This window comes from Bubalus bubalis, chromosome 20 (assembly GCF_019923935.1).
Source record: "Bubalus bubalis isolate 160015118507 breed Murrah chromosome 20, NDDB_SH_1, whole genome shotgun sequence".
In the NCBI taxonomy this organism is placed as follows: domain Eukaryota; kingdom Metazoa; phylum Chordata; class Mammalia; order Artiodactyla; family Bovidae; genus Bubalus; species Bubalus bubalis.
This window is the reverse complement of record NC_059176.1, coordinates 62,941,132-62,967,001: the sequence shown is the minus strand read 5'-3', so window position 1 is coordinate 62,967,001 and position 25,870 is coordinate 62,941,132. Positions and strand designations below refer to the sequence as shown.

General features: G+C 37.8%; 1 protein-coding gene across 4 annotated transcripts in view; it reads right to left on the bottom strand.

The window, feature by feature from the left end:
* LRRC28 (leucine rich repeat containing 28) overlaps nucleotides 1-25,870 on the bottom strand; it is a 206,649-nt gene that overhangs the window by 170,605 nt on the left and 10,174 nt on the right. For all 4 annotated transcript variants that reach the window (XM_006052244.3, XM_025271601.2, XM_025271602.2 and 1 more), the window contains exon 3: nucleotides 12,279-12,319. In XM_006052244.3, the coding sequence (XP_006052306.1) occupies nucleotides 12,279-12,319 (41 nt within the window). The remainder of the gene's footprint in view (nucleotides 1-12,278; nucleotides 12,320-25,870) is intronic.

The following is a 25,870-nucleotide window of genomic DNA, read 5'->3' as shown; positions in this document are numbered from 1 at the left end:
GCAAAAATTGTTAATGTGGACCTCATCAAAAGATAAAACTTTCGCTCTGCAAAAGAACATGAAAATAGAAAGTATACAATGGGAGAAAATATTTGTAAACAACATATACAACCAAGGACTGGTTTCCAGAATATATAAAGAATTCTTAAAATTCCTATAACTAGAAAAAAGTACCCAAATAGAAAATGTACAATAGCCAAGATCAGACATTTCACTGAAGAAAAGATAAAGATGACAAGTATTTTAAAAGATGTCAAATGTTATTAGGCATTAGAGAAATACAAATTAAAATCACAATTAGATAAAACCACACATCTATCAAAATGAAGAAAAAAATGTTAAATAACGACATCAAAATAACACTGGTGCGATGCGGAGAAACTGGAACAATCACACACTGCTAGGGGAGAACGTAAAATGGTACAGCCAACCTGGAAAATTATTTGGAAGTTTCTAATGAAACTACAAATTCAGATGAAAAGTGGCAGAGTAAGGACCTCCAAAAATTCTCTTTTCATAAAATTAACAAGAATACTGCCAAAAATTATTCATAAGCTACATGAACAAAACTTTAGAAATTAAACTCAAAGAGTTGCAGTAACACAGGGAGGGTTTGTTTAAGGAAAGCGGCAAACATCCCAGTCAGAAGACTAGGCTGTGACCCTGGGGCATTTCCCTTGCCCCGGCCCTACGCCCAGCTCTCCAGCACTGCGGAGCCTGGAAACACGCTGCGGTCGCTTTTCCCTTTACCTGCAGTGGCCTGGCCAGCACCGGGAGAGACAGACCCAAGCTGGAGTTCACTCCCAGAGAACTGTCATTTGACTATCTCATGGTTCCCTGAAAGACCCCACTTGCAAGTCTGTTTTTAACTTGATCTGACTACAAGCTTGCCCAGTACAAAAACACTTTCCCCAGCTGAGATAAATTACAGGCAACTGTTTTAACTTCACTGCTGCCTAAGACAGTAGATAACAGCTGGAGCAAACAACAGACAACCAAAAACCTTAAACAAAAAAATTGGGGAAGGAGATTTACAGAGGAACTTTGAAAAACTGGCATATTTCTAGAAATATACAAGATCACATGCATGCCCAGAGTTGCACATATGCTCAGGAAAAGACCTGAGAAACCCTAAGCTCTCAACTCTGCTGACATTGAAGCTCTTCATAAGAAATGAAGAAGGGCTTCCCCGGTGGCTCAGATGGTCAAGAATCTGCACCAATACAGTATACTAACGCATATATATGGAATTTAGAAAGATGGTAACAATAACCCTGTGTACGAGACAGCAAAAGAGACACTGATGTATAGAACAGTCTTATGGACTCTGTTGGAGAGGGAGAGGGTGGGAAGATTTGGGAGAATGGCATTGAAACATGTAAAATATCATGTATGAAACGAGTTGCCAGTCCAGGTTCAATGCAGGATACTGGATGCTTGGGGCTGGTGCACTGGGACGACCCAGAGGGATGGTATGGGGAGGGAGGAGGGAGGAGGGTTCAGGATGGGGAACACATGTATACCTGTGGTGGATTCATTTCGATATTTGGCAAAACTAATACAATATTGTAAAGTTTAAAAATAAAATAAAATTAAAAAAAAAAAAAAAAAAGAATCTGCTTGCAATGCCGAAGACCTGGGTTTGATCCCTAGGTTGGGAAGATCCCCTGGAGTAGGGATTGGCTACGCACTCCAATATTCTTGCCTGGAGAATTGCATGGACAGAGGAGCCTGGCAGGCTACAGTCCATAGGGTGGCAAAGAGTCAGACATGACTAAAGTGATTTAGCATGCATAGCACACATAAGAAGTGAAGTCTAAAGCAAAGCTGTCAACTGTCTACCTAACTGAGAGGGGAAGGTATGCCACAATACATACACAGAGACCTCAGCAAAGACTGGGAGACTTGGAAGATTCAGGTAGTTAAAGAAATCTCTGCTTAATCATTAGCTGACCACTAAAGTAACTGACCAGATACTTAAAAAAAAAAAGAAAAAGAATAAAAAGGAAAGGGAAAAAAAAAAAAAAAGAACAGAGAGTAGAGGAACTCCTTCTATAAGGCCAATACAATTGTGATACCATATCCAGACAGAGACATAACAGAAAAGAAGACTACAGACCATTATCTCTTATGAATACAGATGTAAAAATTTTCAACAAAATACTAGCAAGCCAAATCCAGCAACATATAAAAAGGATTATACTCCGTAAGCAAATGAAAATTATCCCCAGTAACGCACAGCTGGTTCAACACACAAACAATAAAAACATATGATCATCTCAATAGGTGAAAGAAGGAAAGATTATCTGATAAAATCAAATACCTTTTATACTAAAAACAAAATAAAGTATAGAAGAGAATTTCCTCAATTACATATGGGGACCTATGAAAAATCTAAAGCTAACACACTTAATGGCAAAAGACTAAAAACTTTCCCCCTAAGATCAACACAAAGATGTCTAGTCTCATCACTTCTATTTAACATTCTATATTCTAGCCAGGGCAACTAAGCAAGAAAAAGAAATAAAAGGTACATAGATCAGAAAGGAAGAAATACAACTCTTTATTGGTAGATGACTTGCTCTTGTTTACAGAAAACTGGAAGGAATTCAACAAAAACAAGAAAGAGCTAATGAATGAGTCTGGCAAAGTTGAAGGATATAATATCAACATATAAAAATCAACTGTATTTTTATACTGTTGTTGTTGTTTTAGTTACTAAGTCATGTCTGACCTTTGCATCCCCATGGACTGAAGCCTGCCAAGCTCCTCTGTTCATGGGATTTCCTAGACAAGAATTTTTATATACTAGGCACTAAACAATTATAAAGGGAAATTAAGAATATAATTCTATGTACAAAAACATCAAAAAGAATAAATTTAGCAGAAGAAATTCAGTATTTTTACACTAAAAAGTGTTCAATGTTCAAACTATAAAATTGTTGAAAGAAACTGAAGACCTAAATAAACAGAAAGATATCCCACATTCATGGATTAGAAGACATAATACTGTTAGGATGGCAATAATCCACAAACTGATCTAAAGAGTCAATGCAATCATTATCAACAATAACAGTTGGCTTTTTTTTTTTTTTTATAAATTGGGAAGCAGATCTTAATATTCACATGGAAGTGCAACGGATTTAGAATAGCTAAAATCATTTTGAAAAACAAGAATAATGTTGGAGGATCCATATTTCTCAATTTCTAAACCTATTACAAAGCTAGAGTAATCAAGTCTCTGTGGTACTAGAAAAAGATAAGACATATAGATCAACGGAGCAGAATTGAGAATCAAGAAATATGCCTATGTGCCTACGTGCCCTGGGAAAAGAACAGCCATCTCAATAAATGGTGGTAAGATAACTAGATATCCCACACAAAAATAGAACTTTAGATCTCTACATCACATCATATGCAAAAACTAACTCAAAATGTATCAAGACTTAAATGTAAAAGCTAAAAGTATACAATTTAAATAAGAAAATGAAAGTAAATCTTCATGACACTGGATTAGAAAGTCTTTCAGACATGATAACAAAACACAAGCAATTTATCAAAAAATGTAAAAGATAAATCACACAGATGGGAGAAAATATTTGCAAATCATATATATGATAAGGGTCTAGTATCTCAAATATATAAAACACTCTTAGAACTGAACAACAAAAAGACAACTATTATAATTTTTAAATGGACAACAGGTTTGAATAAATATTTCCCCAAAGAAACTACATAAATGACCAATAAGCACATGAAAAGACATGATTAGTCATTAGAAAAAATACAAATGAAAACTATAAGAAATCAATTTACACATCCTAGGGTGACTATAATCAAAAGTACAGAAAATAACAAGTGTTGATGGCAATGTGGAGAATCCTCACATATTGTTGGTAGAACTACAAAATAGTACAGCCTTTTCGGAAAACAGTTTGGCAGTTCCTCAAATGTTAAACATAGAGTTACCACTGCAATCCACTCCTAGGTAGAAACTCCAGAGAACTAAAAATAAATGTTCATAATCAAACTTCTACATAAATGTTTACAACTGCATTATTCACCATAGCCAAAATGTGGAGATAAGCCAAATGTCTACTGTAAAAAATGGATAACAAAATTCTGTATATCCATGCAATGGAATATTATTCAGCCATAAAAAGAATGGATTCTGAAATATGCTGCGACATAGATGACACATGCTGTGCTGAAACAGCCAGCATAAATAGTCACATGTTGCATGATGCCATCTATATAAAGTGTCCAGAATAGGAATATCCATAGAAATAGAAAGCAGATTATTGGCCACTAGGGAGTTACAAGGAATTAGGAGAGGGGAATGATTATTAATGATCATTTAGGGTGATGAAAATGTTCTGGGTTAGACAGTGATAATGGTTGCTCAATCTTGTGTATATACCAAAACCAATGAACCATACACTTTAAAAGTGTATGATTAAATTTTTATGTAAATCATATTTCAATTTAAAAAATGAAACAAAGAATTTTCATATGCTTCAGCAATTAAACTCTTAAGCATTTATCTCAGAGAAATGAAAACTTACTCATATGCCAAAAAACATGTACATGAATGTTCATAGGAGCTTTATGCATAATAGCTAAAAATGAAACTAATATGTCCTTCAGTAGGTGAATGGACAAACTCTATTACATCCATACTGTGAAATATAGCTCAGCAACATAAAGGAACTACTGCGACATGCCACTACTTACATAGGTCTCAGGGGAATTATGCTGAATGAAAAAAAAAGCTAGCCCTGAAAGGTTACATACTGTATGATTTATAAAACATAAAAAGTTAAACTGACCAAGTCATAGAGATGGAGAACAGAGTAGCAGTTGCCAGGGTTTGGGGACACGGGGAATGTGATTATAAAAGGGTAAAAAATTAGGAAAACGAAATAATATCAGTAGATTGTAGTACCGTCAATTTCCTGGTGGTGATCTTATACTATAGTTATGTAAGACATGAACACTGGTAGAATCTAAAAGGGTACACAAGGATGTTTATGAATTACTTCTTATGATGTGACACCACCATCATCTCAAAGCAAAAAGTTCAATTTTTTTTTTTAAAAAGGACAAAAGAAGACTTTTTTTCAAGCAAACCAAATCTGATAGAATATAGAAACTAATATAAAAAGACATTTTCTCATTTTTAAGTTTCTTTAAGAATTTAAATGCAAAATTTATTTAACAGTGTATTTCACCAGATACCAATTTTATCTCTGAGCTACAAATCTACCTGTTATGACATATTGGAGCTGGACCCTGTCAAAATTTCTCCTTTGCTAACTGATCTAATGTTAGGCCTAATGTTATCAAAAGAAGGTGTTAGAGTGACTCTGCAAGATGAGAATAGCAGGAAGGCACCTCTCCAGGTCCAGTCCTCTTTCCATTTTTTATTCCATTCAGAGCCAAGCCCCAGCAGCCCTCCTGGACCACTTTAAGCCACATCTCCACCACGAACGCCCCAAGCTGATGTCAGTTTTGCAGCATCTTTGGCTGTTATCCTCAGGCCACACTCCTTACCCAACAACACTCTTCTATAAGCAACTTCAGCTGGCCTCACATAACCGTCTTCCCCCACCGCGGCCACTGCTGCACTGGTTGTGCCTTGTTCTCAGGCAGCTGCCTCCCCCTCGTCAGGCTGCCTTTAATATGCCAGCTCCAGATAATGAGTACTACTCCTGCAACAGTGAGATGACGTTACAGATCTGCTCTGGCCTAAATCAGAGGGCAAGGCTCTTCACCACGTGAATGCTATATGCTTTGTGGCAGTCATATCTTCTTTGAAGAGGTCTAACCTCAGCCTAGGGTTTGGAACTCTCCTAAGTCTTTAGTCCCTTCACTGTCCAATTCTCTCGGTACAGATCTACTTTTCTGTACTCACTAATTCTGAGTACCATGGAGTCCTTTTTAACCTCTTTTAGTAGTTAATAACATTTTACTAATTAACAATTCTTTAATTTTCCCTGCTTAAATTAGTGGTATAGTTTCTAACTGGACCTTGACTGATATCTATGGTTTACACATACATAGATCTCTCTCACAACACTCACACACATGTAAAACACAGGACAACAGCACAAAGGATAGGAGGGATGAACTGAATGTACCTATCCAAGGTTCTTATATTAAATGTGAAGCAGTATGTTATGTGAAGGTAGATTATAATAGGTTAAAGACACATAAACCTTTCAATATTGAAATGAAGTAGAGTTAATAAATCAATAATGGTAATAAAACATAATCCTAAAATAACACTGAAATAATTTAAAAGAAGGAAACTAAAGGGGAAAAATAATAGAGAACAATTGGGACAAATAGAAAAAACAATTGTTAAGATGGTGAACTTAAACTTAATCCTATCAGTAATCATATTAAACATAAATAGTCTAAATATTCCAGTGGAATGAGCCATATTGTTAGACTGGTCAAAATCAAAGAAGCAACTAATGCTGACTTCAATAAACCCATTTGAGTTATAAAGGCAAAAACAGATTCAAGTAAAAGAATGTGAGTTTCAATTCCAGGACAGCAGAATGAACTCCTACTAGACTGGTGCTCTGACAACTAAAACACTGAAGAGCACACACAGACAAACGGACCTAAGGCACTGCAACAGCAAACAAAAAAGCCAGTTCTGGAGAGAGACAAAAACTGAAGCATGACACTGGGTAAGTCTGAGTTTCATCTTTTTTCTTAATAGCATTTGGTCTAAGCAAAGGGACAAACAGTTACCACAAAGAGTGGCTAAAATTCCAAAAGAAAACTGCAGTCTTGCTAGCCAAAATGAGGACAGAGTTCAGGGCAACGATGGTCCCTGACAAACAGAGAATACCAGAAAACAAACAAACAAACAGGGAGGGGAAACCCCAAATCCTATGTATAAACTTTGCCTGAATCAGTGCCTTATTCCAAAACCATTTGTACTGGAAAAAACTATAACTAAAGATAACAGAACTGGACTGAGATCTCAGTTGACTTCCAAGAGGCACTTTACTGTTTTGAGTCAACCAGGGAAACCACTGAAACAAAACATCAACACTCTTCAAAGACATTAACATATTTTAGTATCTAAAACACATATCCTCAATTGTCAGACTATAACCTAAAATTACTTAACGTATGAACACTCAGGAAAATGTCAATGACGACAAACAATGTATAGCAACCCCAAGGCAACTCTGATGTTGGGAATTAGCAGACAACTCTCTAAAAGTAGTTGTTATAATTATGCACAGTGGTCTAAAGTAAACTATGTCTTAATGAAAAGATAAGGACATCTTAGCAGAGAAACAGAAACTAAGAAAGGATGAAAGAAAGAATATTCTAGAACTGAAATGCTTACTGGATAAAGGTGAATAAAAGAATATAACACACTGTTTTGATTACTGTAGCTCTGAAATACTATCTGAAGTCTAAAAGGGTTATACCTCCAGCTTTGTTCCTTTTTCCTTAGGATTGCTTTGGTAAGCCTGAGTCTTTTGTAGTTCCATATAAATTTTAGGATTATTTGTTCTACTTCTGTGAAAAATGTCATGGGTAATTTGATAGGTATCACAATTAAATCTGTAGATTGCTTGCGCGGTATGGCTATTTTAACTATATTAATCCTACCAATTCAAGATCTTGGAGACAGATCAATATAAATGATTCAATCTAAGTGCAGAGAAAAAAAGGAGGAAACATGAAGTCCCTCAGAGGTATGTAGGACAATATCAACAAGATATATGTAAACTGAGCGCAACAAAGAGAGAGAGGAAAAGGTGCATAAAAAGTATTTGAAGAAATAATGGTTGAAAATGTCCCAAATTTGGTAAGACATAAATTCACTGATTCAAGTAGCTCAGCAGACTCCAAGATAAATACAAAGAATATTATACCAAGGCACATCACAGTTAAATTGCTAAAAGCCAAGATCAAAAGAAAATCTTCAAAGAAGTCAGAGAAAAATGATATATTACACACATGTGGAGAATGATGAAAATTCCACTGACTTCTTATGAGAATCTATGGAGATCTGAAGATAGTCAAATACTTTCAAGAAGCTCAAAAAAATAAAAACTGTCAATCCAGAATTCAACTGCCATTGTGTAGATTATTCAGCTTGGAGTCTTATGTTGCAATTTTCTTCATCTTCGTGACTGGTTCACCTTTTTGCCTGAAGGCCTCAAGGATTTTTCCATTAGATTTAAAGTCTGAAAAAATGTCACACCCATTACTAATAAAAAAATTCTTGAGAAAGCAGGAATTAATAGTGTGGTAGGCAGCACCTAGGATGGCCCCCGGTGGGCCCACTCCTCGGCATGCAGGCCTGTGTAATGGCCTCCCCCTGAGTGGCACAGCAAGTGATGCGATGCCACTTCCATGATTAGACTGGAAAGGGGCAAGGGCTCCGCTCTCGCGTACTCTTCCGCTTGCTCACTCTGATCGAAGTCAGCTGCCATATTGTGAGCTACATAATAGAGGCTAAGTGGTGATGAACTAAGGGAGTTCTCTAGCCAACAGCCAGCTAGGAACTGACGCTCTCAGTCTAACAATCTGCAAGGAATTGGTTGAATCCTGCCAACAACCATATGAGTGAACACAGATAGAGGATCTTTCCTCAGTTGAGCTTTCAGGTAAGTCAGCAGCCCTGGGCAACAATCTTGATTATAGCCTTGAGAGAGACACTGAAGCAAAGGGATCCAGCTAAGCCAAGCCCAGATTCTGGACCTTCAAAAAATACGAGAGAATAAGTGTTTATTCTTTTAACTACCCCTACACTTTAAGCAGCTACATTTTGAGATAATCCGTAGAGCAGCAATAGATTATTAACACAGATGGATATTTACTTAACACATAAGAATTGTGTTAACTGTAAGGCCAGCACCTTTCTTAGTGGAGAAAACCTGGAGGTATTCCCACTAAGGTCTGAAAGAAGACAAGGATGCCTACTACCTCAAATACTATTTTACACTGCTCTGGAGAAGGACTAGTCAATGCAATCAGAATAGAGAAAATAAAGATTTGGAAAAGAAGACATAACACTGTATTTTCAGACATGAGAGTAGAGTATACCTGGAAAACTCTGGAGAATCAATGATTAACTCAAACAATAGAAGATTTCAGGAAGGAGCAAGATATAAAGTTAATATGCAAAAAACCATAGTGCTCCTATAACAAAAATTACCCAGTTAGAAGATATAACAGATAAGAGAAATCGTTTACACAGCAAAAAAATTAAACATTTAGGAAAAAACTATTAGAAATGTTCAAAACCTATATGGAGAAAAATATAAAGTTATATATTAAGGATAGAAAAGTAGGGCTAAAAAATGTTAATACATCCCTGTTCTTAGAAATATATACTAAAGTAGTTAGGGGTGAAAAACCACGCTTCAGAAAAAAATAAATACACATATAATATATATAAGAGAATGAAAACAAAACCTTGATAAACCAAATAGGGCAGAACATCACTGAAGATATTTAAAGTGAACCTAGTCCAGAAGAAACAATCAAACAAGACATCTACTTCAAAAATCCAGACATCGACTTAAAAAAAAAAATCTTGAGGGGAAATTGGGATAATTTAAATATGAACTGTATATTAAATGATATTATTGAATTAATACTACTTTTCTTAGACCTAAAAATAATAAAATTATGTGCAAGAATGTCTTTATTCTTAGATACATAGGGGCTTCTCAGGCGGCACTAGTGGTAAAGAATCCACCTGCCCGAGACGTGGGTTCCATCCCTAATCAGGGAAGACTCCTTGGAGTAGGAAATAGCAACCTACTCCAAAATTCCATGGTCAGAGGAGCCTGGTGGGCTACAGTCCATGGGGCCACAGAGAGTCGAAGACAACACACTATAATGTGTGCAATTTGTGTGTAAGAGAGAGAGGGAGAAAGGAAAGAAAAGGGGGAAAGAGGGGCAGTAAAGAGAGAGTAGAAGGGGGAAGAGAGGAAGGAAATGAAGCAAAATGTTAACTGGTTAGATTTAGGTGAAGCCTGTCCTTGAACAAGAGGGTTTAAAGTACACAGGTCCAATTACATTCTGATTTTTTTTCAACAAATTTCTACTAAGTACTACACCATCCAAGCTTGTGTGAGTCCACAGATGTGGAACTATGGATGTGGATGTTAGGGAAATTAAAAAGTCTTGTTTAGGCTTCAGAGACAAAGCAGAGCAGGCCTCTGACCTTGCTTCTAACCTGCCTGGACACTGCCCTGACTGTGAGTGACTGCCCTCTGTGAATGCAAGACTGGCAGCATCATAGATAAGACAGGGGATGAATCTTGAGATTGTTGAGCCTCTGGGGGCGAGCTGGCCAACCAAGCCCCAGGTTTAAAAACATTCCAAGTTTTACGCATTAACATGAAATCAGAACTGCTATTTGCTCACAGATTGATGATTGCCTCTGGGATTATAAGTGGGAACCCGAACTGCGATCTCTAAAGTCTAACCCACTGAGCAGACACGCTGCCTGGGACATTTTCCCAATTGAGACTCCCTATGTGCTGTGTCACGGGACTTTCCACTGCTGTTTGAGTCTGGATGTTGTTGAGAATTCAGTTTGGTGATGTATCCTCCGCTGTTTCTATTTCTCTTTTCTTTTAATGTTAGTATATCGAAATTAAGCTAGATAATTCTCTAATAAATATTGGTTATTATTTATTTGTATGGAACAAGTATATGTATGGATGTGAGAGTTGGACTATAAAGAAACCTGAGGGCCAAAGAATTGATGCTTTTGTAACTGTGGTGTTGGAGAAAAATCTTGAGAGTCCCTTGGACTGCAAGGAGATTTAACCAGTCAATCCTAAAGGAAATCAGTCCTGAATATTCATAGGAAAGACTGATGCTGAAGCTGAAACTCTAATACTTAGGCCACCTGATGAGAAGAACTGACTCACTGGTAAAAACCCTGATGCTGGGAAAGACTGAAGGCAGGAGGAGAAGGGGATGATAGAGGAAGAGATGGTTGGATGGCACCACCAACTCGATGGACATGAGTTTGAGTAAGCTCCGGGAGCTGGTGATGGACAGGGAGGCCTGGCGTGCTGCAGTCCATGGGGTCACAAACAGTAGGACACAACTGAACGACTGAACTGAACTGATAGAACAAGTGGCTCATTTTGTTAACAAATCCTTTGAACCTGAGACAAAAGTGAAAACTTTTGGCAAAACAATGGAGGACTATAAAGTTATACCTGGATTTTCAACTATGAGAGGGTGGCACCTCTAAGCTCCACGTTAGATCAACTGTATGGATGCTCATTGTACTATACTTCCAACTTTTTTGTTGGTCAGAAATTTTTCAAAATAAAAGGTTGGGTAAAATGACAGAGACTTCTGGCTTATGATAAAGGTGTAAAATTAGCTCTCTCTAATTTACCTCCTGAAAATCATGCCAAATAATAAAAAGAACAAGAAAAGGTGATGCAAATTCCTCCCTCGACAAAATTAGGAGGCAGGTAGAAAGAAAGGGAAATACAAGATATGGAAATTTCTTATCTTCCTTAGTCAAGAGATAAAGTTGATATACTAAAAACAAAGGTGTAAATGCATTTTTAAAAGATACATTATTTAGTATTATGGAGGTAATCATCATAAGAACTAAAACAAATGTAGGATGTAGGGAAGGAGGCTTTTACTCTATATTTTAAATCTTTTATACCATCAGGCTGTTTATATCAGTAGCATATGTAGTAGTAGTAATACTACTAACAATCACATGCTAAGTCGCTTCAGCTGTGTCCCACTCTGCAACCCCATGGACTGTAGCCCTCCAGGCTCCTCTGTCCATGGGATTTTCCAGGCAGGCAGGAATATTGAAGTGGGTTGTCACTGCCTTCTCCAGAGGATCTTCCTGACCCAGGTATCAAACCCACGCCTCTTATGTCTCCTGCATTGGCAGGTGGGTTCTTTACCATTAGTGCCAACTGGGAAGCCCAATACTCCCAATTCCATGGACTATCCAGAAGGATTCTGTGACCAAGATGCTGCAATAAAAAAAAACAACGTATCTTTCATCATCTTTACTACCCTGAAGTAAGATATTTAAAACATAAATGTAAATGGTAAGATTCTTTAAAATGCTATTGGGTTTAGCAGAACCACAGGTCTACCTACATGAGCACCATGATCATAATACCAAAAAATAATAAATTAATACATTAAAATATTCCCTGTAATTTAAAATAACTTAAAATTATGTCCATTCTTGTTTAAAAAAAAAAAAATTGAATAAACAGACTCACAGTTCCACAAGGTTTGGAAGCTTCTGAGCAAGGTTTTCTGGCTGAAAATTAAAAACTCAGAATTAAATTTTATTTTTGAAAAATGTATAAACATTTCTAAACAGCTTAAATACAAGTACTACCTTTTGAAGGGCTGTAAATTTTGAGAAAATGTGAAAATAATACATCAGCAGGTCTGGGTTTATGCTTACATAGATCAAACTACAATTTAAACGTATACATCTAAACACTGAAAATCCATATCCCTTGGAGAAACCAGATCTCATATTCCATGGTCACAGAAGAAATAAAAATGTTTTAACAGACACAGAGGGAATAGCACCATGTGACGCTGGGGCCAGAGGTGGGAGGGATGCAGCTACAAAGCCAAGGAACACCGCTAGCAAAGCACCCCGCCCCGCCCTTGGGAGCTCAGAGAAAGGAGGCTCTTCCTCAAAGCCATGAGAAGGAACCAACCCAACCAACACCATGGTTTGGAACTTCTGTCCTCCAGAACTGTGAGACAGTAAATTTCTGCATTTTAAGCCACCTAGCCTGTGTAATTCGTTACAGTAGCCCTAAATATAATACTAGCAACCCCTTGTCAAACCAAAATCCCAAACTACTCCTGAGGAGAAAGGAACTGAAATCGCAGAGGGCCAGACATCAAGATATAACTAAACTCAGAATAAACAGAGTAAGCTGGAGCTCAGGTGTCCTAAGGGAGGTCACATCTGGACCAGGTTCTAAGTTCTGAGTAGGAGTGTGATGTGACAAGGACAGGGAGCAGGCCACAGGGAGGAGGGAAAGGGAGATGGGGCTAGGCCCTGGGTAGAAGGAAAAGCCTCCTGTCAGCCTGCGTGTCTCTCTCTCTCTCTCTCTTCTCTCTCTCACATACACACACAGACATGAATTGTCAAGACTGAAAGAGCACACTGAGTCAGGAGTAACATCTTTTTATTCTCCACTAAAACATACTGTAGAATTAAGCTAGATATCAATAACAAAGAATCAGGAATGGTTTTTTAAAAGAAATTATGACTAACTTGAGGCTTGAAAGACATAACTATCAGAGGTTGCCATGGAGTAGGGAGGAGGAGCGTTCTGGTTAGCTTTCTAGGCACATGAATCAACATGTGAAAAGACAAAAGAGAGACAGGTGTGTTTAAGAAATCACAAACACAGTTTGTTCTACTGTAACTGCCTGGCAGCACTCATGACAAAATCTTACATTTCAAAAGCACTTATAAAAATAATTGTGTCAATAGAAAAATAAAAGTTTGGGGGATTTGTAACAAGTAATTTTTCTTACAGGAGCTTAGAAACAGTGATTATCATTAGGAAAAGGATAGTGCTGTTATTCTCCATCTATTTTTATATCATCTGAATCTTTAATAATGAGCATATATGTCTTTTAAAATTAAAAAAATTAAAATCAAATTTAAAATTTACTATATAAATTGTTACACAATTGAGGAATCAATCACATTATATGTAACTTAGGTTCTAAACACTCAATAAAAGAAATGCCATTAGTTTGGTATTTCTGGTATATCTGGGCCACGGAGAATAAAGGTATATAATTTTGAAGAGAGTACCAAGGAATAGTTCACTAGGGTCTTATATTTTATACTGAGGAAAAACTATTTTTAAAAAATCTTGAACACAATGGTTTATTTTAATCAAGGAGACCAAGTTATTAATTTCATATTGGCATACTGATGTATTTACTTAGCAACAGTATCCCAAGCTAGTTACATATATAATAGCCTTCACACTTTCATAATAACCAAATAGCACTGAATCTAAATACTGTTTTAAGTCAGTGAAACATTTATTAAGTTTCCACTTTTGATAAAACCACTTTTAGTTTTCAAATGCCAAAGCTGTGATTCCTTTTCCCCTATGTTTTGACATCAATATCTGCAGAGGTCCTTCATGACAAGTCTTTCCTTGAGTGCTGCTCTTGGATCTAAGTTTCCAAAATGTTTCTTTTAGTACTGGTACCTCCCCCAGTAAGAGGAATATACACTTCCACCTGTGGGGATACTTATAAGACATCCCAGGCAAACTAAAGCACTGAGGGGGTGGGAGAGGAGAGGTAAGAAGCTTTCTGGCTGTTCCTCTTAAAAAGGAAAGGCTTGTCCGGAAAAGAAATGCTATTAGAACCTCAACTTGTTTGATCTGCTATAATATCAATACCATATCTGGCTACTTACAGGACCCATGGTCATTCTTTACAGATGCCTTCTTGGCTCTTACCAGACAGTACTGCAATTTTTCCATGACCAACTAGTTACCTCTGTGAGATATTTACCTACACACACAATTAAGCACTGCATAATGTTTCTGCTGCCATTACTGCATCACTATATTTTTACCAGTAAGTACATTGTGTTTTAATTTAAAAATAAGCACACCAACCTTGAGAAAATTGGCAGCTCATTAGGATGCTGGGTTCAAAAAAAAAAAGCAAAAAGCCTGGTAAAGAATCAGCCTGCTGCATAGGCTGTGGCTGACATCTACTGGTGATCTAAAATATCATTCTCTGCTTCCTAGTGGTACATTTTAGCAATGAAACTAAATAATATGAGAAACACTATATATTTTAATTTTCCTATTTACATAGTTTATGAAAAGCAGGTAAGAGACTGGATCACTGTATATTAACATCAACATTGTTGTTACTCTGTGAGTAACTAAGGAACTTCCCAGGTGACTCGGATGGTAAAGAATCCGCCTGCAATGCTGGAGACCCAGGTTTGATCCCTGTGTCAGAAAAATCCCCTGGAGAAGGGAACAGCAACCCACTCCAGTGGGAAATCTTGCCTGGGAAATCCCATGGACAGAGGAGCCTGGCGGGTCCCAGTCCATGGGTCATGAAGAGTCGGACACAACTAAACGACTAACACACAGAGCAACTAAGCTCTAATGCTGGATTACAGGTGCCACACAAACAGGACTCAGACTACTAAGTTTTAAATGTTTTCAAATTTTAAAATCCTGATAGGTTAAGAGCAATAATCTTAAAGTGCCTTGCAAAACTATTATTACTATTATTTCCTTCTTTTTCACAAATTTAACATACAAAAGTTTTAATAGATAAACAATCTGTACCCAAATTCCTTGAGTATGAATACTTCCTTCTAAACTAATTGAAAACTGTTTTATAAATTAAACCAAAATTCCCATCATTAAATCTCATATTATCACTTAATAATTTTTCTTTACAAATAATGTAAAAGTAAACTTCAGTGAACACAGTATAAAATTCACTTCAAATCTTGTATCAATGATGCTTTACTATGTACTGTTATGGAAAACTTCCTTAAATGGGAATGTTTTAAAATTGTGTATCTTGGACCATTGACCAAAGAAAAGTGAAAGTGAAGACGCTCAGTCATGCCCGACTCTTAGCAACCCCATGGACTGCAGCCTACCAGGCTCCTCCGTCCATGGGATTTTCCAGGCAAGAGTACTGGAGTGGGGTGCCATTGCCTTCTCCCAAAAATGGATCTATCAATGACTTATATCTAAGTACTGAAACAATAAAATTCATGGAGGAAACCATGAGTACATCTTCATGATCATAGGCCAAAAGCAGGAGCACCAATAGAAAAAACAGATAAGCCAGACTTTATCAAAATTAAAAATTTTCTGCGTAAGAGAACATTACAAGAAACTGAAAGGCAATATATAAAATGGGAGAAAATATCTGCAAACCATATACCTGGTAAGTGTCTAGAACACTTACAACTCAACCACAAAAAAAAAAAAAAAAAAAAAAAAAAAAAAATCCCTTGAAAAATGGCCAAAGGATTTGAGAAGACATTCTTTAAAGAAGACATGCAACCCACCAAAAAGCACATGAAGACACCCAATTTCATTAGCATTAAAGTGAAGTCACTCAGTCGTGTCCAACTCTTTGGGACCCCATGGACTGCAGCCTACCAGGCTCCTCCGTCCACGGGATTCTCCAGGCAAGAGTACTGGACTGGATTGCCATTCCTTCTCTAGGGGATCTTCCCAACCCAGGGATTGAACCCAAGTCTCCCACATTGCAGGCAGACGCTTTGCCATCTGAGCCACCAGCATCTCATTAGGGATATGCAAATCAAAACCACAATGAGGCACCATTTCAAAACCACCAGGATGGCCATAATTTGTTAAAAATGTAAACTTAACAACTACTGATGAGGAACTGAGAAACAGGAACCCTTGTACACTGCTGGCAGTAATGTAAAATGGTTCAGCCACTATAGAAAAGTTTGGCTGTTCCTCAAAAAGTTAAACATAGAATTGCCATAAGGTTTCATATTTCTACTCCTATATATACCCCAAATAATTAAAAGCAGGTACTTAAACATTTACATGTATACCCATGTTCATAGCAGCAGTGTTCATAATAGCTATAAGGTGGGAACAGCCCAAATGTCCATCAATGGATGAACAGATAAACAAACTGTGGTATATACACACTGTGGAATCTTTATTAAATCATAAGGAATGAAGGAATGACACATGCTACCACCTGCATGAAACTTGAGAACATTTTGCTAAGTGAAAACAAGTCAGACACAAAGGTGATATGCTGAATGATCCCAATATATGAAATATGCAAAACAGATAAATCCAGAGAGAGAGAACACAGACTGGCGGCTCCAGGCCTGGGGTGTAGAGGGGAGTAGGAAGAGGCTGCTTAATGGACAAGGGGCTTTGCTTTTAAGTGACGGGTATGTTTGGAACTAAACAAAGGTGGCGGTGTGCAACACTGCGTATATTCTGAATGCTACTGATTTTTCACTTTAAAATGGTTAATTTTTCATGAAGTGAATTTCACCTCAATAAATTATTTTTAATTTTAATAAAGTTACTTCAATCAAAAACCACCACAACATACTCAACAAGCTTTCTAGTTGGATTTTTCTGGGCAAGCATACAGCACAAGTTAAATACCATGGGGTTATATGAGAACAACCAAAGAAAACCTCTTTACTACCAGGAATATTAGTTCATTCCTCCTCCAGTATTTCTCCTCCTTTTATGTATGTTATAGAGCAAGATCTCTCAACAGTAAAGTCAGAAGCCCTGGCAGGCTAATGGGAACAGAGACAGATGAGCAGCCCCACCTTTACTGGTCCACAATAGCAGAAATGCCCATCACAGCCCTACTCACCATTTGCCCCACAATGTCCCTTAATATTTACCCTCTTATCTCTTGGCTCACTTCCATTAACTACTCAGTTTCTTCTCTTAAAATTTCTCTTGAAATAAATGTTAAGCAGACCAAAAAAGCATGAGCCTTGTCTTAAACACTTGTCATATTTCCTTGATGTTTTCTGGAGACAGAAAACCACAACAGATTCTCAATACCTGCATCTACTATCATCAAAATCTCTGACAGTTAAGTTCATTTCTTCTGCAATAAGTAACATAACGAAATGTTATTAACTATGGTTTTCATGTGAATAACCCTAGAAAGCCTGAGACACATATTGGGCGGGGGGGGGAAGAGAGGAGATGCTAAGGAGAGGGAGAAGGGGCAATAAGAAACGCTTTTAAGAGCATTAATAGCTCACTAACCCCTCCCAACCACTCCTAACAAGGGCTGTGCAATCAGTTAGGTCAAGGACCACTAGAAGTTACCACTGACATCCTGTTTCCCAGCAAAAATGTAATGAGACTATAATGTGCAAATAATGGGCACTCTATTCATAAGCAATATAAAAAGATAATCCCAAAAGTCAGTGTTTTATGAGAAAATGCAAATTTTGATTACCCAGATATGAAAACATAACATCTTTAGAGTTTATTTTAATGGTTCTTAAAAAAAAAAAAAAAGAAAGAAAACCATGGCAAATATTCAAATTTCTTGGAATGCACCCATCAGAACAATCACAAATATTTTATGTCCCAAGTTCATTAAAATAAAAATTTCATTGGAAATTCACTGAATACAAGCATTACAAATATTAAAATAAAGCTATCTCAAAAAGAAAGGAAATGGAAAGGAGGGGTACAAACTGAGGGAAGGTAAAATTTTCAAAATGTGGACAAATTCTTTTGTTTCTAAAGTTGTCTTTGAAGTGCCTAAAAAAGAACTCTGGGATCATTTTTCTTTATAATTCTGTAGCATTAACACATAGTGGTAGTTTGATTTTCATGATAATAATGAGTTACTACTATTGATTCTAATTTTTTTTTTTTCAGTCACACACACCACAGGTCCAACAGAACTTTCTACAACATGGAAATATTTTCTATCTACCCACCCAATATGGTGGCCACTACTCACATATGACCATTAAGTATTTAAAAGATTATTTATTATGACTGTGGAATTGATGAAAGTGAAAGTGGAGAGTGAAAAAGTTGGCTTAAAGCTCAACATTCAAAAAACGAAGATCATGGCATCCGGTCCCATCACTTCATGGGAAATAGATGGGGAAACAGTGGAAACAGTGTCAGACTTTATTTTTGGGGGCTCCAAAATCACCGCAGATGGTGACTGCAGTCATGAAATTAAAAGACGCTTACTCCTTGGAAGGAAAGTTATGACCAACCTAGATAGCATATTCAAAACCAGAGACATTACTTTGCCGACAAAGGTTCGTCTAGTCAAGGCTATGGTTTTTCCTGTGGTCATGTATGGATGTGAGAGTTGGACTGTGAAGAAGGCTGAGCACCGAAGAATTGATGCTTTTGAACTTTGGTGTTGGAGAAGACTCTTGAGAGTGCCTTGGACTGTAAGGAGATCCAACCAGTCCATTCTGAAGGAGATCAGCCCTGGGATTTCTTTGGAAGGAATGATACTAAAGTTGAAACTCCAGTACTTTGGCCACCTCATGCGAAGAGTTGACTCATTGGAAAAGACTCTGATGCTGGGAGGGGCTGGGGGCAGGAGGAGAAGGGGATGACAGAGGATGAGATGGCTGGATGGCATCACTGACTAGATGGACGTGAGTCTGGGTGAACTCCGGAAGTTGGTGATGGACAGGGAGGCCTGGCGTGCTGCGATTCATGGGGTCGCAAAGAGTCAGACACGACAGACTGAAGTCTGATGTGAAGTCAGACAGAACTGAAGGAATTGAATTTTCAGTATTTTGTTATAATTTAAACAGTACTACATATAACTAGTAGTTATCATACTAGAAAGTAACTTTCTAGTATTACTTTCTAATACTAGTTAGTATTACACTCACTGCCAGTTTTTCACTTAAACTTAGCTCTTTTGGACACAGAACATAAAAGAACTACTTAACTGTATGAATGATAAAATTTTTAATTACTTTCTTAAAATGATGAAGTACTTGCTTGATATTTATAGAGGTTAAAATTATTCTCTTAAAAATATAAATAAATAAATGTTAAGTATCTGAAAAACTGCAAGTGTTTTATTGCCAAAAATGTAAAAAAAATTCCCAGATTGATATTTTTCACTTAGCAACAAACTTTTACAGAAAAATATACTCAAAGTTAAAAAGTCTGTACATCTAGTACATTTAAAAACTGAAATATGTACAATCGGTCGTGTGAGTTCTGTATCCTTGGATTCAACTAACCATGCATCAAAAATAATCAGGGAAAAAATATTCCAGAAAGTTTCAAAAAGCAAAACTTGAATTGCTACACCAACAACTATTATATAACATTCACACTGTCTTCACAACTACTTATATAGCATTTACACTGTATTAGGTATTATAAATAATCTAGAGATGATGTATGGCAACCCACTCCAGTACTCTTGCCTGGAAAATCCCATGGACGGAGGAGCCTGGTGGGCTGCATTCCATGAAGTCATGAAGAGTCAGACACGACTGAGCGACTTCACTTTCACTTTTCACTTTCATGCATTGGAGAAGGAAATGGCAACCCACTCCAGTGTTCTTGCCTGGAGAATCCCAGGGACAGCAGAGCCTGGTGGGCTGCCGTCTATGGGGTCACATAGAGTCGGACACGACTGAAGCAAGTTAGCAGCAGCAGCAGCAGCAGAGATGATGTAAAGTATACAGGAAGATGTGCATTGGTTATATGCAAATACCAAACCATTTTATACAAGGGACTTGAGCAGCTTCTGATTTTGGTACTGGAGTGGGTACTAGAACCAGTTCCCCACAGATATCAAGGGATGTCTGTATCTGAATATTTTTCAAAAGAAAACAAACATTAAAAATTACTAAAATTCTGTAAAGTATTAATATTAAAAATATTTGTTTAAAAATGAAAGCTGTAGAGATATCCTAAACAAGCACTGAAGACTGGATCATCATTTGCCCCTACCTACTTTCTATTTTTTAAAAAAAACCTATTTAATGTGCATTCAATGATTTTATAAATGGAATTTTCAAAGTTAAAATAGACACACAAAAAAGAATACTAAACACTTTTCCATAAGGCCAGATTAACCATTTAAAAATACACCTAGCCTTTACAATCCTATATGCTTATGACACAACTGCTTATTTCAGGAAGGAACAATGTTCCAAGCTCACAGCATGATATTTCAAACACCTTAAATACATTTTATCTATATTCATGTATCAATCGAGAGAGAGCGAGAGAGAGACTGATTTGATGGGACTAATATATAGAAACTGGTATCTCCCTCTTGGTGCATAGGTGCCTCATTTTTAGTATAGTGAATGCTTGAAAATGAATTTAAACATATGGAAACATACACAAATGTGTACAAGCCTTCTGCTTGTACATGGAATCCCTCAAGTACATAAGGATAGAGTCTAGAGTGAAAGGTCTGTATCCCTGTCACGTCTTTCTAAACTCTCTCCTAATTCCCCAGGCCAAAACTACAAGTCAGGAAGAGTGGGTTAAGTCATGTTCCCTATATTTCTTTAAGAATGTACAGAATGATGCATGTTGTAAAAGTATTTCTATCAAGAACAATTAGACTCACAGTAAAACTCAAGAAGTAAACTTCAAAGAGGTAACTAGGAAAATTCACTTAACATGGAACACTTCATTGTTCCACAGTGGATAAATGTAGTTAAACTTTTACATGGTGAGAGGCTAGAAACAGGTCACCAACAAATACCTGCAGAATTACAAAAGCAGCTCTGACAGAACTACAAATTAGAAGACCTGTCTTGCTCTAACTGGCCACAAAAATGACTTGAGATCCATCTATTAACCTCTTCTAAGCTTACTTACCTCAAAAAGACAAACTGCCTAAATTATCTACAAAGCTCCATCTAGCTTTAAAATTCTGTGATTCAGCAGAATAAATTATAGGTCAACATTAATTTTCCAAGCTATTTCAAATAGTTTGTTTACTATCTGACAAGGATCTACTGACAACCAACCAGTAACACTGAGAGGACAAAATACTTAAATCTGAAGATTCAATAGGAAAAATACCTTTGATTTAAAGAGATGGGAATACCAGACCACCTGACCTGCATTCTGGGAAATCTGTATACTGGTCAAGAAGCAACAGTTAGAACTGGACATGGAACAACAGACTGGTTCCAAATAGGAAAAGGAGTACATCAAGGCTGTATATTGTCACCCTGCTTATTTAACTTATATCAAGAGTATATCATGAGAAACGCTGGGCTGGATGAAGCACAAGTTGGAATCAAGATTGCTGGGAGAAATATCAATAACCTCAGATATGCAGATGACACCACCCTTATGGCAGAAAGCAAAAAAGAACTAAAGAGCCTCTTGAAGAAAGTGAAAGAGGAGAGTGAAAAAGTTGGTTTAAAACTCAACATTCAGAAAACTAAGATCATGGCATCTGGTCCCATCATTTCATGGCAAATAAATGGAGAAAAAATGGAATAGTGACAGACTTTATTTTTGGGGGCTCCAAAATCACTGCAGATGGTGACTGCAGCCATGAAATTAAAAGACGCTTGCTCCTTGGAAGAAAAGCTATGACCAACATAGACAGCATATTAAAAAGCAGAGACACTGCTTTACCAACAAATGTCCATCTAGTCAAAGCTATGGTTTTTCCAGTAGTCATGTATGGATGTGAGAGTTGGATTATAAAGAAAGCTGAGTGCCGAAGAATTGATGCTTTTGAACTGTGGTGTTGGAGAAGACTCTTGAGAGTCCCTTGGACTGCAAGGAGATCCAACCTGTCCATCCTAAAGGAAATCAGTCCTGAATATTCATTGGAAAGACTGATGCTGAAGCTGAAACTCCAATACTTTGGCCACCTGATGAGAAGAACCAACTCATTGGAAAAGCCCCTGATGCTGGTAAAGTTTGAAGACGGGAGAAGGGGATGACAGAGGATGAGATGGTTGGATGGTGTCACCAACTTGACGGACATGAGTTTGAGTAGGCTCTGGGAGTTGGTGATGGACAGGGAAGCCTGACGTGGTGCAGTCCATGGGGTTGCAAAGAGTTGGACATGACTGAATGACTCAACTGATAACAAAACTCACACTTTTCAGGCGCAGGTGTGTTAACTGAGATAGTTACTGGTACATTTGTAATGAATGTTTTGCAGGTCTATAGCATACATTAGGGAGAAGGCAATGGCACCCCACTCCACTACTGTTGCACGGAAAATCCCATGGATGGAGGAGCCTGGTAGGCTGCAGTCCATGGGGTCGCTAAGAGTCAGACATGACTGAGAGACTTCACTTTCACTTTCCACTTTCATGCATTGGAGAAGGAAATGGCAACCCACTCCAGTGTTCTTGCCTGGAGAATCCCATGGACGGAGAAGCCTGGTAGGCTGCAGTCCATGGGGTCGCACAGAGTTGGACATGACAGAAGCGACTTAGCAGCAGCAGCAGCATACATTATAAATAAGCATTAAAACACAGACAGAGCTGTTTCCATGCATTCAGGTTTAGAAATAACTAAGATGTTTCTGTACAGTGTTAACTTGAGAACATAGCATTCATGGTCATTATGGAGGCTGTGGAAGATGCAAGGGTCTGACAAATTAGGGGGAAACAGAAGTCCTTTGCTGGAATTCAAAATGACACCATCAAACAAAAACAAAACCATTCCCTCTCCCTACTTCTTCTGGCACATTTGATTGCATGGTGCTCATTTTTACCATCTCTTTGTTGGTTTTCCCTTCAAGGTATTCTGATGATCATTTGATCTAGATACTACTCTTACCAAATTCAAAGCAGGTAGAGCATATAGCTGGATGACTTCTCAGTCATCAACACTTTCCACCCTCAACCCAGCCACCAGCTTCAAGGAGCATAAACGCAAGCATCACCATCACTGTAAATCAAAATGTTTAGACTCACTGATTAATAAACCTGAGAGCTGGGAAAGATCTTAGTACCAGTAAATTCCAACAAACTCATTTTCATGTTTAATTATAAAAATCATAAATATCTACTGAAAAGAATATAAACCAAACTCAGTAGTAGGACCTTTCCCTTTTAATATAAACACTTAAGTGTAAGGCTCTGTTTATTAGAGCTCCTATCCCAACTCTTGTGGCCTCCCTCTTCCACAGCTATCATCTCTACTAAGTTTGATGTATTCTTTGTTATGCCTCAGTTTACTTGTCTATAAAGCAGGAATAATAGTGCCTACCTCATATAATTATCTTGCAGATTAATTAGATTAACACATATAAATTATTTAAAACCGTGCTTGGCACTTAGTAACACCTCAAACGATGATGGTAGCTGCTATCTGATTTTAACCCAGCCCATATGGATAAACGCTTAGGTTTTCACAATTTTTCATCATATACAATGTTGTGAGGAGTATCCATGTTCACTTGGCTGTTTTTTCTGTTGGGTAAAGAAAATTAGAGATACCAAGGGAACATTTCATGCAAAGATGGGCTCAATAAAGGACAGAAATGGTATGGACCTAACAGAACAGAAGATATTAAGAAGAGGTGACAAGAATACACAGAACTGTACAAAAAAGATCTTCATGACCCAGATAATCACAATGGTGTGATCACTCACCTAGAGCCAGACATCCTGGAATGTGAAGTCAAGTAGGCGTTAAGAAACATCACTATGAACAAAGCTAGTGGAGGTGATGGAATTCCAGTTGAGCTATTTCAAATCCTAAAAGATGATGCTGTGAAAGTGCTGCACTCAATATGCCAGCAAATTTGGAAAACTCAGCAGTGGCCACAGGACTGGAAAAGGTCAGTTTTCATTACAATCCCGAAGAAAGGCAATGTCAAAGAATGGTCAAACTACTGCACAGTTGCACTCATCTCACATGCTAGTAAAGTAATGCTCAAAATTCTCCAAGCCAGGCTTCAGGAATACATGAACCGTGAACTTTCATGTTCAGATGAAAGTTCAAGCTGGTTGTTCAAGCTGGTTTTAGAAAAGGCAGAGGAACCAGAGATCAAATTGCCAGCATCTGCTGGATCATCAAAAAAGCAAGAGAGTTCCAGAAAAACATCTATTTCTGCTTTACTGACTACGGCAAAGCCTTTGACTATGTGGATCACAACAAACTGTGGAAAATTCTGAAAGAGATGGGAATACCAGACCACCTGACTTGCCTCTTGAGAAATCTGTATGCAGGTCAGGAAGCAAAAGTCAGAACTGGACATGGAACAACAGACTGGTTCCAAATACGAAAAAGATTATGTCAAGGCTGTATATTGTCACCCTGCTTATTATATGCAGAGTACATCATGAGAAATGCTGGACTGGATGAAGCCCATCTGAATCAAGATTGCCGGGAGAATATCAATAACCTTAGATATGCAGATGATGGCACCCTTATGGCAGAAAGTGAAGAACTAAAGAGCCTCTTGATGAAAGTGAAAGAGAGTAAAAATGTTGCCTTTAAAGGTCAACATTCAGAAAGCTAAGATCATGGCATCCAGTCCCATCACTTCATGGCAAATAAATGGGGCAACAGTGGAAACAGTGGCTGACTTTATTTTTCTGGGCTCCAAAATCACTGCAGATGGTGACTGCAGCCGTGAAATTAAAAGATGCTTGCTCCTTGGAAGAAAAGTTACAACCAACCAAGACAGCATATTAAAAAGCAGAGACATTACTTTACCAAAAAAGGTCCATCGAGTCAAGGCTATGGTTTTTCCAGTTATCATGTATGGATGTGAGCTAAGCTAGCTAAGTCACTTCAGTTGTGTTCGACTCTGTGCGACCCCATAGATGGCAGCCCACCAGGCTCCCCCATCCCTGGGATTCTCCAGGCAAAACCCCCACTAGAGTGGGTTGCCATTTCCCTCTCCAATGCATGGAAGTGAAAAGTGAAAGTGAAGTCGGTCAGTCGAGTCCGACCCTCAGCGACCCCATGGACTACAGCCTACCAGGCTCCTCCGTCCATGGGATTTTCCAGGCAAGAGTACTGGAGTGGGGTGCCATTGCCTTCTCCCATGGATGTGAGAGTTGGACTATAAAGAAAGCTGAGCACCTAAGAATTGATCTTTGAACTGTGGTGTTGGAAAAGACTCTTGAGAGTCCCTTGGACTGCAAGGAGATCCAACCAGTCCATCCTAAAGGAGATCAGTCCTGAATATTCATTGGAAGGACTGATGTTGAAGCTGAAACTCTAATACTTTGGCCACCTGATGTGAAGAGCTGACTCATTTGAAAAGACCCTGATGCTGGGAAAGACTGAAGGCAGGAGGAGAAGGGGATGACAGAGGATGAGATGGTTGG